Genomic DNA, 15,529 nt, shown 5'->3' on the forward strand with positions numbered 1-15,529 from the left:
TAGGATATTTCTCACAGTGTAGTACAGCCTGTACGATTGACAATGATGAGATACAAGACAAGGGAAATACCTGTAAAAGCTTCTGCAATGCTGCTGGTGACTGCACTGATCTGCTGATCAGCCTCTGACAAGGAAGTACAGCCCCTCATATGTTTATATAGCATTCCAGAAGGTTGCAAGAGATTGAGTCAGCCACAGGGAACTTCCCATACTGTCAGCTTACATAGATTTCCCAGCTGTACCTCATCTGTTGCTTAGAGGGTCATTTTAAAAAAGGTAGTAGAACCCCACTGCAGCAGGCCCTTGCCATCTACATGTGGCATAACTAAACAAGATGGATAGCCATGAAAAAAAGGTTGGAACCTATGCCAGGTTTTTAATTGTGAGCATGATAGAGTTACAAGCCTTGACTGGATGTTGGGAACCAGCGGTTTAGAGAATTAGGTGGCTGACAATCATTGACAACCTCGTTATCCAGTCAAATTCAGTCTCCCTGGACATTGGCATATACATATCAGAAATACACTTGACTGCAACATAGGTGACTGTTACCCAATCGTTAAAGGAGAAATATAGCCAAAGCTTTTTTGGCGGTACTTCTGTAGGTCACAGGAGTGCAGTTCGTTCAGCGCTTCTGTGACCCATTTTCAGCTGGCAGCGAGCTAAGACTGTCACATAGCCAATCCAAGCTTGGGAAGGATCCCAACCATATGGTCAGGATCCACCCAGATGCTTGAAACCAGCACCTGTCTCAACCTCTCAGCGATCCGCTGGGAGCCTGAACCAGCCCTTCCCAACCCTCCACAGCCCAGCACTCCAGTTCACGCTAGAGGAGCAGAGCAGAGAGACGGTGACGGACAGTCAAGGCTCTCCGCTCAGCGCAGGAGGGGAGAACTGAGCTAGAACGGTGTTTAATTGCTTAGTTCTCACTGTGGAGCTAGCAGGGGACATATGCAGCATCAGATCAATACAACATCCACCTAGACGAGTATAAAAGGGTTTTTTTTTCCCCATAGTTCTCTTTTAAAGTCATAGTCCACCTTTTGGACCAGGTTTTATTTTACACCCAAATTTAGGGAACAACAAAAAGCATGGAAACTTACACTATGTCCAAAAAAAAGCACGCCTTACCAAAATCACAGGGTACTTCTTGTCCCCTGTGCTCCCTCTACCTGTACAATAATGTCATCCAGTCACAGAGATTAACATAAGCCCTAATGCATCTATACAATATATTCCATCATGGCAATTTTCTTTTACTACAGAACGAGGGTGCATTTCCCTACACGCCAAAAGTTATCGGTATAAAACTTAACCTTTATGTAAAAGGACTTTTTATGAAATGTAAAAGCCATGGACTAGAAGCACATTTTGCCCAATTATTTCAAAACAATGGCTACTCTTCATTTACTCTATTTACTGTATAATGTGAAACCTCAATAATAAATAACCACTTGGCGATGGAAGTGTCTAGCAGCAGATCAAAAGCTGGAGTCTGCAAAATGAGCCTCCCTATTTTCTGCGATCACTCCATACAAAGCAACTGAACTGCTAACATAAGACCATCATATATCTAGGAGTTCTCAAAACTCCCTCTCCATTAAACCATCTTTAGCCCCATAATCCAATTCCAAAAAAGTGCTCCCAAAAAGAAACAAGAGCTTTGTCAGGAGTGTAAAATACATATAAAAAGGAACTACCAACATGCATAAAGAGGGGGAAAAAAAAAAAAAACACAAAAATACCAATAGCCCCCATCTGTCACTGCAGTAAGCCCCCGTTCACATTAGGTCGCTCCGACTTAGGGGGCGACCTGTGAAGTCGCGTGCAGCGCGACTTGCACTGACTTCATAACATGAATGTCTATGCAAGTCGCCTCCAGGTCCCCCAAAGTAGTACAGGACCCTTTTTCTAAGTCGGAGCGACTTGTGTCGCTCCTATTAGAACGGCTCCTGTACTACACAGAGGGAGCGTGAGGACCGCGACTTGTCAGGCTGACAAGTCGCCTGACAAGTTGGATCAATGTGAATGGACACTAAAGGGGACTCAGCAGAGCACACCAAATCAGGTTGGTAACGTCACTGCAATCGTAGTTCATACAGAATTTTCTCTAGCCCTATACCTTGATACAGACCTGGAGCTGGGATGTAAACAATGCACGAGCCTGTGCATTGCACCCACAACACACTGATCGCAGTTGCAATGCTCTGCGGGCTTCACTTCCAAAATAAAAATACATATTGTACCCACTTACACTTTGTTCCTTACAGATGCTACAGAACGGATGTATTGTAAACTTTGTAAATGGTTAAAAGAAATAATGGCGCTAGTCATCTGGGAAATGCAATGACCGGAAAAGTCTGTTTTCTGATGAGTTAACATGCGTTCAGAAGCTTTTGATAGAAAATGCAGCACGATAATGCATGACAGCAAACCTTACCATAGAAATTCAATAAATTAAAAAAAAATAAAAATAAAAGTAGGTATATGCAGTAAACTGTATGCATCATTTTGAATCCTGCATCCAAAGAACTGGCTGGTCCAAAAGTAATTGGGAGACCATCAGTGCATTTTTACAGGATGATCAGAGTGTCTTGGAATTTCTCTCTTAGATGTCCAATAATAATTAAAGGCAGAGCTCCAGTCTTCTGGGATGACCTGTGATGTGTCCCAGAAGATTGCAGGGAGGAAGGGGGAGCGGGTACTAGAGCTGCACGATTCTAGATAAAATGAGAATCACTATTTTTTTTGCTTAGAACAAAGATTATGATTCTCGGCGTAACATCATCTTTTACATGATACAAAAAAATAGGGGCTAACTTTACTCATTAGGTTTTTTAAATTCATTAAAAAGTGTATTTTGTCCCAAAAAACTGCATTTGAAAGACTTCTGCGCAAAAAACAGTGTGACATAAAAGATGTAAAGATTGCAGCGATTGCCATTTTATTCTCTAGAGTCATATATAACGTTTAGAGGTTCTAAGTAATTTTCTAGCAAAAATACTGATTTTAACTTGTAAGCAACAAGTGTAAAAAAAAAAAAAGGCTTAGTCTTTAACCACTTCAGCCCCGGAAGATTTTACCCCCCTTCCTGACCAGGCCCTATTTTGCGATTCAGCACTGCATTACTTTAACTGACAATTGTGCGGTCATGCAATGCTGTATCCAAACAAAATTTACGTCCTTTTTCAAACAAACAGAGCTTTCTTTTGGTGGTATTTGATCACCTGTGCGATTTTTATTTTTTGCGCTATAAACAAAAAAAATAATATTTTTCACATTCTGCTATATGACATTCCCCAAGAAAAAAAAATTAAAAATCTATTTTTTTTTACATTTTAGAACAATTTGTTTTCTGCTACATATTTTTGGTAAAAAAAAAAAAAAAAAAGAAAAAAAAAATAAAAATCGCAATGAGCGTATTTTGATTGGTTCGCACAAACTTTATCGTGTCTACTAACTATGGGAAAGATTTCCGTAATTTTTATTGTTTTTTTTTTTTTTACTAGTAATGGCGGCGATCTGCATTTTTTTGCGGGACTGCAACACTGCAGGGGACAGATCGGACCCCTTACTGACATTTTTGACACTTTTGGGGGTACCAGTGACATTACTACAGTAATCAGTGCTAAAAATATGCACTGCTACTGTAATAATGCCATTGGCAGGGAAGGGGTTAACATTGTTGGTGATCAAGAGGTTAAATGTGAGCCTAGGAGAGTGGCTTGTGAAATGACCATAGAGACCTGCGATCCTATATAGAAGGATCACAGGGGCTCTGTGATCATCCCAGGGAGAAGGACAGTCGGCTGTGTTTACAACAGCCAACCATCCTCCTCTCTTAGCGGGGGAACGATTGCGGGTGTCAGGCAGCAATCGGAGCCGCCTGACAAACGCATCGACTTCCCCGCAGACGAGCGGGGGCGGGAGCGCACGCTCGCCCCCTAGACTCCCCAGAGCGAGCACCATACATGTACGGCAATTTGCCTGGGAGCCGCTGCCTGCCGCAGTACATCTGCGGCGGGCGGTCGGCAAGCAGTTAAGAGGTAAAGTGGTTGTTAAGTCACTACTACAAAATAATTGAATCTTCTCTGTAATATAACACTAAGTGCTTCTGTGCCTTTCTTATAGAAATAATATGCAGATCTGTACCTATATCACAGCGGCTTCTAGCGATCAGTGGATCCCTCGCCTCTCTTCTCTGCCAAGCTGCCAGCTTCAGTGGGCTGGGGCCTGAGCACTGCAGCTGACGTCAGCCGGGGAGGAGGGGAAGAGAGGAGAGGAGAGAGAGAGCCGAGCGGTCACGTGGTCGCCGGGAGACACCCAGGATTTTTTTTTTTTTTTAGGGTAACAAACACTTTAAACTGAGCTCACTTAGTCCCGGTGGGGCAACTTGTCAGGCGATTTTACTGCCTGACAAGTCGTGCTCCATTCAGTGCAATGGAACCGTTCTAATCGTAGTGACTCAAGTGGCTCCGACTTAGAAAAAGGTTCCCGCACCACTTGGGGGCGACCTCGGAGTGGCTTGCATTGACTTCTATTAGAGAAGTCGTTTGCAAGCCACGCTGAAGTCACACTGCTCGGGGCGGCTTCAGAGCTTGGCGACTTTGAAGCCGCCCCAGTGTGAAACGAGCCTTCCAGAGGGAAGTTCATTCCTTTGATCTAAAAGAAGGAAATGATACATTGTAAAGCACTGTGTTTATAGTTATCTCGCAGCCTTAACAGTGTTGATAAACATTTGCCGGAGGCTCATTTTTTTTTTTTTTTTTTTTGACAGCTGCGAGTATGAATCGAGAACTTGCCGTTTTAGGCTCCATTCACACTTGAGCGTATTGTTTTCAGGCGTTTTTTGCAGGTGTTTGGAGGCAGGCATTGACATCTAACAAAAATGCTTGTAATCTACCAAGTAAAGAAGCTCATATACTTTGAGCTTCAGGCATTTTGCTTGACAAAACGCTCATATGTGAACAGGGGCTATTGAAATGAATGGGATTTTGCTTGTTGGGCGTTTTGAGACTTCAGAGATGAGCGTTTATGAGCTAAAATACACTCAGGTGTGAACAGGGCCTCAAGATCCTGAGGGGGTGAATCGAGATACTACATTTTTTTTAACAAATAATCATGCAGCTTTAGTGGGTACCTGTCAAAACTAGGCACCCGCTCCCCCCTCCAAAGAAATTACATGGCAAATGTGGCAGGGGGGCAAACAATTGTGTTTTGGTTTATTTGCAATTCATTAAAGTGCATTTTTGAATAGAAAAAAAAAAGGCCCAAAGACCGCGGCACAAATACGGTGTGACATAAAACGATCGCCATTTTAGGATTTAGGGTCTCTGCTAAATGAGCAATCAAGTAAATAAGCATAAGAAATTGGATGTAATGGTTATAGGAGTACTACAAAATATATAATTTTGCAAATAAGCACAAGGGAAATATCCAAAACAGGACAGCTTTGGCAATCGCACATATCAGTAATCGGTATACATTGTCTTTCCAGGGTTTTTCTCCAATTACAGGAAGGTACCCTTATCATCGTACTCCTGTATGTTTCAGAGTGGTGCATGATGGGTTATCTGAAGAGTAAAGTGTTTCCATACCATGAGAAAATGGATTGTAAGTGCTAAGAAAACCGTGCAATAATTACATGTGCCTCAGCAAAATAGTTACGCACACACTGCATACTCTGCAGGAAAAACAAAAACCAAACACACAAAAAAAAGGGGAGGTGCTACACAGGGAAAGAAGGGCTTTTCCTTTGCTATAATATATGTGAACTGGCTTTGGATGGGCACTCCTAGATTGGAGCCCTGAAAGAGGGATTTCATCGTTCAGAGGTACAAACAGCGAGACCTCTGTTCAACAGTTTGTGTCTTCACTTCCCCACAAAACCATAAACAAACCATCAGTTTTCCCAGTGATCTTTTAGTACTCTACTATGGAGAAATCAATCAGAATTTGTGACATCTCACTGCTGGAGTGCATGTGATATACAGGTGCATCTCATAAAATTAAAATATCATCAAAAAGTTAATTTATTTGAGTAATTCAATTCAAAAAGTGAAACTCATAGGTTTCATTACACACAGTGATCCATTTCAAGCATTTATTTTATTTTTAATTTAAGAATTATGGCTTACAGCTAGTTAAAAAGATTAGAATATCACATAAGACCAATAAAAAAAAAAAAAAAAAAGGATTTTTAATAGAGAAATGTTGGCTTACTGAAAAGTATGCCCATTTAGTGTACAGTATGCACTCAATACTTAGTCTGGGCTCCTCTCACATGAATTACTGCATCAATGCGGCATGTCATTAAGGCGATCAGCCTGTGGCACTGCTGAGGTGTTATGGAAGCCCAGGTTTCTTTGATATCGGCCTTCAGCTCATCTGCATTGTTGGGTCTGGTGTCTCATCTTCCTCTTGACAATACCCCACAGATTCTCTATGGGGTTTAGGTCAGGGGAGTTTGCCGACTAATCAAGCACAGTGATACCATGATCAATAAACCAGGCATTGGTACTTTTGGCAGTGTGGGCAGGTGCCAAGTCCTGGACTGTGGAAAATTTTGCATTTCATTTGGAAATAAAGGTCCCAGAGAAGGGAGGAAGAGTGGAGAGGCACAGAATACAAGTAGAATTAGGTCCAGTGTGAAGTTTCCAATCAGTGATGATTTGGAGAGTCATGTCATCTGCTGGTGTTGGTCTGCTGGGTTTTATTAAGTCCAAAGTCAGCGCAGCCCTCTAGCAGGAAATTCTAGAGCACTTCATGCTTCCCTCTGCTGACCAGCTTTTTTAGAGATGCCGATTTCATTTTTCAGCAGGACTTGGCGGACTTGGCACCTGCCCACACTGCCAGAAGTACCAATACCTGGTTTAATGATCATGGTATCACTGTGCTTAACTGACCAGCAAACTCGCCTGACTTAAACCCCATAGAGAATCTGTGGGGTATTGTCAAGAGGAAGATGAGACACCAGACCCAACAATGTAGACAAGCTTGAGGCCGCTATCAAAGCAACCTGGGCTTCATAACACCTCAGCAGTTCCACAGGCTGATCGACTCCATGCCATGCCTCATTGATGCAGTAATTAATGCAAAAGGAGCCCCGACCAAGTATGGAGTGCATACTATACTGTACATGGACATACTTTTCAGTAAGCCAACATTTCTGCATCAAAAATCCTTTTTTTCCTATTGGTCTCAAGTAATATTGGGTTTTCACTAGCTGTAAGCCATAATCAAGATTAAAAGAAAGAAATGCTTGAAATATATCACTGTGTGTAATGCATCTAAATATAGAAGTTTCACTTTTTGAATTGAATTACTGAAATAAAATAACTTTTTGATGATATTCTAATTTTATGAGATGCACCTGTATATCAAGCCAACACATGATTTCTCTTGCAGCTACAACAAAGATGAAACAGTTTTGGGTGGTGGTTGCGTGTAAGGATGCAAGACAACCTACACAACCAACTGCATTACTCACCCAGTAACAGCATGAATAAAGTGCCACTACACTCGGGTTTTGAAAATTCCATTCAAGTATTTACATAATTACTTTCTATTGCCCTCAACCTTCTCCAAATCTTGTATTTCCTTTTTTTCTGAAAAAAAAAAAAAAAAAGCCTGACACTTGTAAAAGTATCTAAAGCATTTAGGCACGTTTACAGGTGTCAAGAGCTTGCGCGTTTATTCATTTTAGTGGCCAGAATATTATTTATTCTGGCCACCTGAAATGGATTAACACTCAAGCACTAAACACAACTAGCATTTAGGCGAGTTTAGCACTGTCAAGCGTTTTTTCTGCCAAAACTCTGCTGCTTCTGGACACACTGGCAGTGGATTTTTTCCCCTGCCTCTAAACATTGCTAAAAGTATATGTGTGCATGGACAAAGGCTATTATGCAGGGGAGATCAGCTCAAAATCCAGTGTGCATGAGGCGTAAGGCATACGCAGTGCAAATTTCTTTCCTGCAAACGACCGCGCAATTGTCCGTTAAGGTAACGCAGTGCCGAATCGCAAAATATGGCCTGGTCAGGAAGGGGGCAAATCCTTCTGGTCCAGAAGTGGTTAAAATGTGATAGGACCTCCTTTGTACAATAACAGTATTTCAGAGGAGAATATAATTGAGTCAAATTCCTAAATTAAAGCCCACCTGTCAAGAGAGAAATATGTAGGACAGCCATAGAATCCCCCTTCTGAAAAGGTTTGTTGCCTGGCTGTGTTTAGATTCAATATTTCTGAGTCACAGAATAACCTAGGAGACAAGTTACTTACACAGGTGCGCTTTTGCTGTGCTTTTTCAGGGCGACAAAAGGGTATGAAAACTATACCCTATTAAATTCTATGTAAAGCCCCGTACACACGCACCGATTGTAGGCCGACCGATCGGCCGTCTTTTGTCCAGTGTTGTTGTGTTGGTTGAAATGTGCTCTAAACTGCACACGAATTTTGTCGGCCAACAACAACCAACTGCAGAACTGTCATGTTCTGGTTTACTTTCCATGTGTTTTTTCTTCACTGAGCATGCCCAGTCTTGCTCATCACATTTTTGTCGGCCAAAATCTGTACTGACTGAGGAACAATCGGCTGTTCTGCTGACGGCCAACAAAAATTTTATAGCATGCACACCAGAATGTGTTTGGCCGAAAAGTCGCAGTCGGTTGTCGGAAGCATCATACTAACAAGCTGACAATCGGCCGATTGGACGTTGGCCGAAAATTTACGGCCAACAATCGGTGCGTGTGTACGAGGCTTAACTGTTTATACTGCAGGTGCACAGCACTTTGAATACTTCTCTATGCTGCATGCGTGTAGCTTTTCAAAAGCTTACCAAAAAGGCACTTTCTATTGTATGTCAATGGGAACGCATCAAAAGCGCATCAGTGTGAAATTCTGAAATCCTTATCTCTTCACTTGTTTTAGCTTAGTGATTTGAAAAACATTGGTGTAAATCCATCAGCGTGGCAGCCAGGCAACTAGCATGTTTAAAATGAGGTCAGTAACAGCAGAGTACATATTTCTTTTATGACCTGCAATTTAAATCTCAGGATTTGTTTGGGTGTCTCCGGATTGTAATTACTAGAAATCTTATAACTCAAAAGAAACCTGTCATGCCAGAAATACAGACTGCCATTGCTGACTTTTCCTTATGGAAATGTTATTTGTGTTGCTATCATGCTGCCCCTCTTACTTGAATAGTTTGGCTTACTGATCTGGATTAGGACTTTTCTGTTCTGGAAACCTATTCCAGGCTGGTAACTAAGAAAGTAGTAAAGCTAGCAAATTAGCAGAACAGCCAGGCAACTAGCCTTTTGAAAAAGAAGCCAGCAATAGCAGCTCCTGTATCGCACTTCCCCCCTACCTGCTCTGGGTGGCTGGAATACCTGCTGAGGGTGGGCCGCCTGGCTGCTAGCTGGCGTGTCCTCTCTGGTCCAGTTTCGTTGTTCCATGGCATGCACTGTCCGAGGCTAAGGAGGTGGTGACCTTTGCCCTATCTGGGTAGAAGCAGCCAGGACTCAGTCAGACTGTCTGAACGTTTGCAGGCCTCCGCGGACTGGGCAAAAGAAAGGGAGAGAGAATACCCAAAAACTACCTCTGTGCACTGGGCCTGCAGTGCACTGCAAACCTTCTGAGTCCAGGCTTCTATCGGGCCCGATGAAATAGTGGACCCCAAAAAGATGGTCCCCGCGGCAGGGGGAGACCAATATCGGTAACATCGGTGAGGTTGTAAACGATGCCTATTATTTAAAAAATTTGAATATTAGCCCCCAATAACCGGCCGTACGGATAATCGGTCGACCCCTGATCAGTAGCATGCTTTTTTGCCACTTCCAATCCAGAATTTGCGCATCAAATTTTGGGGGCTCTTTTCAGACCTTTTTGACATGCTTATAGAATTCACTGGTCATTTAAAGGATTTGATTAGTTCACCTTTTAACAAAAAATAATAATAAATGAGTCTGCTCTGCTGGTCTTTTACACAAAATGTCAAATCCTTTGGGACAGCTAAAATACAGATTTTTTTACCTTTAGTTTCACTTTAAGGAAAGCCAAAATGTTTACATTACTTTGTTCTACAACTAGTGTAAGTAACAAGCACCACTGTAATAAAATCCACAAAAAACTGCAGAAAATATTGTTGCCTGGCAGGCTAGGGAAACTTCTGCTTGCACTGCATCCTGTGACAAAACAAAAACCAGTACGGTTTAAAAAGCCAATGTCCAGCTCATATGCAATGCACAGAACTGTGTATGGGTGTATCAGGAAAGCTAGCAACAACCCACAACAATGACCAGCTTAACCATTCAAATAAAGAGCCACACTGTCTGAAAAAACTGCAGCAGATGGTAAATTTCTCTAGCAGGACAGCCAATGGGATGCATGTACCAAAAGCCAAATTTCTGGCCATGTGGATTTTATCAATAAAAACCTTGTTCTTATACTTCTCCAAACAGATTTAATTTAATATATATATATATATATATATATATATATATATATATATTTTTTTTTTTTTTTTTTGGAGGGCATTCTCATGTGAGAAACACTAAGCCAAGTGCAGTACGTTCCAAAGGTTTTGGATATATTTTGGTGCAATGGGGAGGACTGTCACCTGCCTGGTCTTAGACTTCTGGCCAGCCATGCTTACCATACGCGAGCCTTCGGCGCAGCCAGCTGCAACTCCCACTCCGATTTCAGCTTCTACCCCGTGACCTCCTGAGGCCCGAGCATACAGGCTGCATGGGCCCGGGTCATAGCATCAGTGACGCTCCCGACCCCGACCCTGCCCCCTCTCTGCTGGCTGGGGAATACAGGTACAGCACAGCACAGCTGCCCAACTTTTGTGTGACCGGACCTGGTTGTGGATGCTACATGATGGGGCCCCCAATTTGCGGGCAGTTGCTATGGGCCCCACCACAATGACTGGGCCCAGAGCAAGTGCTGTGTTAAAGACAGTCCTGGCATTGGGCCATAGTAATTGCTCATGCCTGGTGCCAAAAGTGAATGGCCAGACAAAAGCACAGGCACCAGGATGCCATTTCCGGTCGTCGTGGTGACCTGGCACCTGAGATTTGTTAAGCCCTGACTTAGCCCCTGCTCACATACAGAAGCGACACAGGGATCTTCTCTAGGCAGTGGAGGAATTCAGGATATCTCTCTCACAATATAAAAAGTCGGTGATGCCTGTCTTAGCCCCCTGCCCTTATTACATCAAAAGGTGACACAGTGATCTCATCTGGGAAGTGCAGGGAACCAGGGTGTCTATCTTTTTGAACAGCTGGTAATAAGGGTCTTAAACCTTGCCCTCCTTTTATACAGAGGCGACATAAAGATCTCTTCAAGACAGGGAAGGGAACCAGGGTATCTCTCAGAGTATTGAGTTGGTGATAGCTGTCTAACTCCCCTGCCCCATTACAAACAAAGGCAACACAGAGATCCCCTCTGGGCAGTGGAAAAGATCAGGGTGCACTGATCAGAGGGTATAAATAACTGTGATAGGTGTCTTACCCTATGCCCAATTACATAGAGGGGCAGGGTGGATTTGATTTAAATCAAGTCAATTTAAAACAGAGTTCCAGCCTCTTCTGTGTCCATTAAAAGTCAGCAGCTACTAGACAAAAAGTGTAGCTGCTGACTTATATTAAACACACACTCACCTGTCCCAGGGTCCAGCGATGCGGCCGCCCGAAGCTTCGATCCTCTCCCTCTGGTCTCGGCGGTGCCAGCATCACTGGTGTGGGCACCCAGCTGTGACAGTTTGCGGCTTCACAGTCGGGTGCGAGTTGCGCTGCGCGTCTTGATTGGCCGGCAATCTTCTGGGACCTCTGACATGTCCCAGAAGATTGCAGGGAGGGAGGGGGAGAGGAGAACTTCCACTCAGGGTGCTGTGGCGCTCCGAACAGAAGTGGGAGCGGGTACCTGTCAAAACTAGGTACCCGCTCCCCCCCCCAAAAAAAATGTCATGCCAAATGTGGCATGTCAGGGGGTTAGGAATATTTAAAGCGGAAGTTCCACTTTTGGGTGGAACTCCACTTTAAATCACTAGCCAAAAGGCTTGATTTAAATCACCTTGATTTAAATCCTAATTTTTAATGAGCAACTGTCATCTCCGTCCTGCATGGCCTCCTCCTCTTGCTCCCTGTTGATTTACAGACAATCCCATTCACTTTAATGTGATGGCTGGTGATGCGGCAGTGACACAAGGTGAGGGACGTGGCGGCAGCCAGTGAGTGGATGCCCATTAACAGGCGCAGCCATCATGGATCTGAAATGACAGGTGCTCCTTAAACGTAAGGAGTCATTCTTGCTTGTAATTAGTGTGAAATTGTGTGAATGCATCAATGCAGTGCATGTTATTTTAGCTTGCAGAGCTTGAAATCATTAAATGAGTTTACCAAAAAATTTAAATATTGTAGAATATACAGCCTCATGCTACATAACTAAGCTCAGTTTCATGCTGAATAAACTAAATCCAATGCATTTTATTAAAATACATTGGATAAAAAAAAAAAAAAAAATCCAATTTAAATAATTAAAAAAAAAACAGATTTGTTTGATTTAAAAAAAAAAAATTCATAGATTTTTATCCACTTTGGGCAGTACAGGGAGCATGGTTGTCTCTTTCAGAGGTTTGAAGAATCTCAGCACCCTGCTCTTATTCCCTACAGAGAGGACACAGGGATCTCCACTGAGTAGTGCAGGCGACCTCTCTCAGGACACAAACATCTAGTGATGGGTATCTCAGCCCCCTGCCACCACCCCCATTCCATGCAGAGGGGACACAGGGATCTCCTCTGGCTATTGCAGGGAACCTCTCTCAGAAAATGAACATCTAGTGATGGGTGTCTCAGCCCCCTGCCACCACCCCCATTCCATGCAGAGGGGACACAGGGATCTCCTCTGGCTAGTGCAGGGAACCTCTCTCAGAAAATGAACATCTAGTGATGGGTGTCTTAGTCCCCTGCCCCCATTCCATACAGAGGGGGACACAGGGATCTCCTCTGGCTAGTGCAGGGAACCTCTCTCAGAAAATGAACATCTAGTGATGGGTGTCTCAGCCCCCTGCCCCTATTCCATACAGGGATCTCCTCTTGGTAGTGTAGAGGACCTCTCTCAGGATATGAGCATCTGGTGATAGGGGTCTCAGCCCCATGCCCCCATTCCATACAGAGGACACAGCCATTTCCTCTTGGTAGTGCAGGGGACCTCTATGAGGATAGGAACATCTAGTGATGGGGGTCTTCACTCCCTACCCCCATTCTATACAGAAGAGATACAGGGATCTCCTCTGGGTAGTGCAGGGAACCTCTCTAAGGATACGAGCCTCTAGTTATGAGTGTCTCAGCCCTCTACCCTCATTCTATACAGAAGGGACACAGGGATCTCCTCTCTATAGTTAAGGGTACCTCTCTCAGGACAGGAACCTCTTGAGATTGGGGTCTCAGGCCCCTGCGCCCATTCCATATAGAGCCGACACAGGAATCTCCTATGGGTAGTGCAGGGCCCCTCTTTCAGGATATGAACATCTAGTGATGGGTGTCCCAGCCCTCTGCCACGATTCCATACAGAAGGGACACAGGGATCCCCTCTGTAGTGCAGAGGACCTCTCAGAATATGAACATCTGGTGATGGGTGTCTCAGCCCCCTGCCCACATTTCATAGAGGGGAAACAGGGATCACCTCTGGATAATGCAGGGGATCTCTCTCAGGATCTGAACATCTGGTGATGGGGGTCTCCTCCTTCTGCCCCCATTTTTACAGAGGAGACATAGGAATTTCTTCTGGGCAGTGCAGGGGACCTCTCTCGGGATCTAAACATCTGGTGATGGGTGTCTCAGCCCCCTGCGACACAGGGATCTCCTCTGGGTAGTGCAGGGAACCTCTTTCAGGACAGGAACATCTAGTGTGGGTGTCTCAGCCCCCTGCTCCCATTCTATATACAGGGGACACAGGGACCTCCTCTGAGTAGTGCGGGGGACTTCTCTCAGGACAGGAACATCTAGTGATGGGTGTCTTAGCCCCTACCCTCTTTACATACAGAGAGGAGACAGAGATCTCCTCTGGGTAGTGCAGGGGACCTCTCTCAGGATATGAACATCTAGTGATGGGGGTCTCAGGACCCTGCCCCCATTCCATACAGAGGAGACACAGGAATCTCCTCTGGGTAGGACCTCTCTCAGGATATGAACATCTGGTGATGGGGGTCTCAGCCCCCTGCCTACATTCCATAGAGGGGACACAGGGATCTCCTCTGGGTAGTGCAGGGGACCTCTCTCAGGATATGAACATCTGGTGATGGGTGTCTCAGCCCCCTGACCCCACTCCAAACAGAGGGGACACAGGATCTCTTCTGAGTATTGCACGGGACCTCTCTCAAGATATGAACATCTGGTGATGGATAATTTAGCTCCCTAGTGCAAGAAACCTCTCTCAGGACAGGAACATCTAGCGATGGGTGTCTCAGCCCCCATCCCATACAGAGGGGACACATGGATCTCCTCTGGGAAGTGCAGGAAACCTTTTTCAGGGCAGGAACATCTAGAGTAGGTGTCCCAGCCCCCTGCCCCCATTCCATACTGAGGGGACACAGGAACCTCCTCTGGGTAATGCAGGAGACCTCTCTCAGGACAGGAACATCTAGCGATGGGTGTCTCAGGCCCCTGCCCCCATCCCATACAGAGGGGACACAGGGATCTCCTCTGGCTAGTGCAGGAAACCTTTTTCAGGGCAGGAACATCTAGAGTAGGTGTCTCAGCCCCCTGCCCCCATTCCATACTGAGGGGACACAGGGATCTCCTCTGGGTAATGCAGGAGACCTCTCTCAGGACAGGAACATATAGCGATGGGTGTCTCAGGCCCCTGCCCCCATGCCATACAGAGGGGACACAGGGATCTCCTCTGGGCAGTGCAGAGGAGCAAGGTGTCTCTTGCATGGTATGAACAGCTGGCGGACGAAGCTCCTAGGCCTCTGCCTTGCCCTCACTGACATATCCCAGGATAAGGGCAGATCCTGTATGTACGGCTGCAGGCTCTCACCTCTCCTCAGACTTGCCCTTCTGTTTCTTCCCCATGATGACAATGTCCGCTCAAGATCCGCTGTGTCCCGGTTCTCTCTCACCTCGCTGCATACGGTGGCCACAAGCCTCTCCAATTCTTGCACAACGCATGTGCATGACCCGGCAACCTGGCGTGACGTCATCAGCCTGGGGCCATGCTTGGCCAATGGCGAACAGTAAAAGGCATGAGTTTATTGCGCACCGCGATGCATTTGAAGCAGTGGAAATTTTAATACAGCGCATTTACTGCATAGCGGATACACGGAGTTTGTTTACGTTTATGGAGGGCGTGAGGAATTTATAAATTGCATGACGGGTCCGTGCGCATCCCTAGGGTGTACCAACATGGCCGTCACACGTGTACTCTTGCAGGAGGAATCATTGCAGCAGTGCCTGCAGCTACTTTTAAAATCAAAATTTAACTGTATATCGATGCGTACAGTTAAAACCGTTAATTTAATGAATA

General features: G+C 44.8%; 1 protein-coding gene across 1 annotated transcript in view; it reads right to left on the minus strand.

The window, feature by feature from the left end:
• The window catches only part of EIF5B (eukaryotic translation initiation factor 5B), a 94,839-nt gene extending 79,512 nt beyond the window's left edge, over window positions 1-15,327 (minus strand). Inside the window, exon 1 of the mRNA XM_082244629.1 lies at window positions 15,044-15,327. Within this exon, the coding sequence (XP_082100755.1) occupies window positions 15,044-15,078 (35 nt within the window). The 5' untranslated portion in view covers window positions 15,079-15,327. The remainder of the gene's footprint in view (window positions 1-15,043) is intronic.
• Between the last annotated feature and the right edge of the window lie 202 nt (window positions 15,328-15,529).

This window comes from Pelophylax lessonae (genome assembly GCF_965119305.1).
Source record: "Pelophylax lessonae genome assembly, chromosome: 2".
NCBI classification, from domain to species: domain Eukaryota; kingdom Metazoa; phylum Chordata; class Amphibia; order Anura; family Ranidae; genus Pelophylax; species Pelophylax lessonae.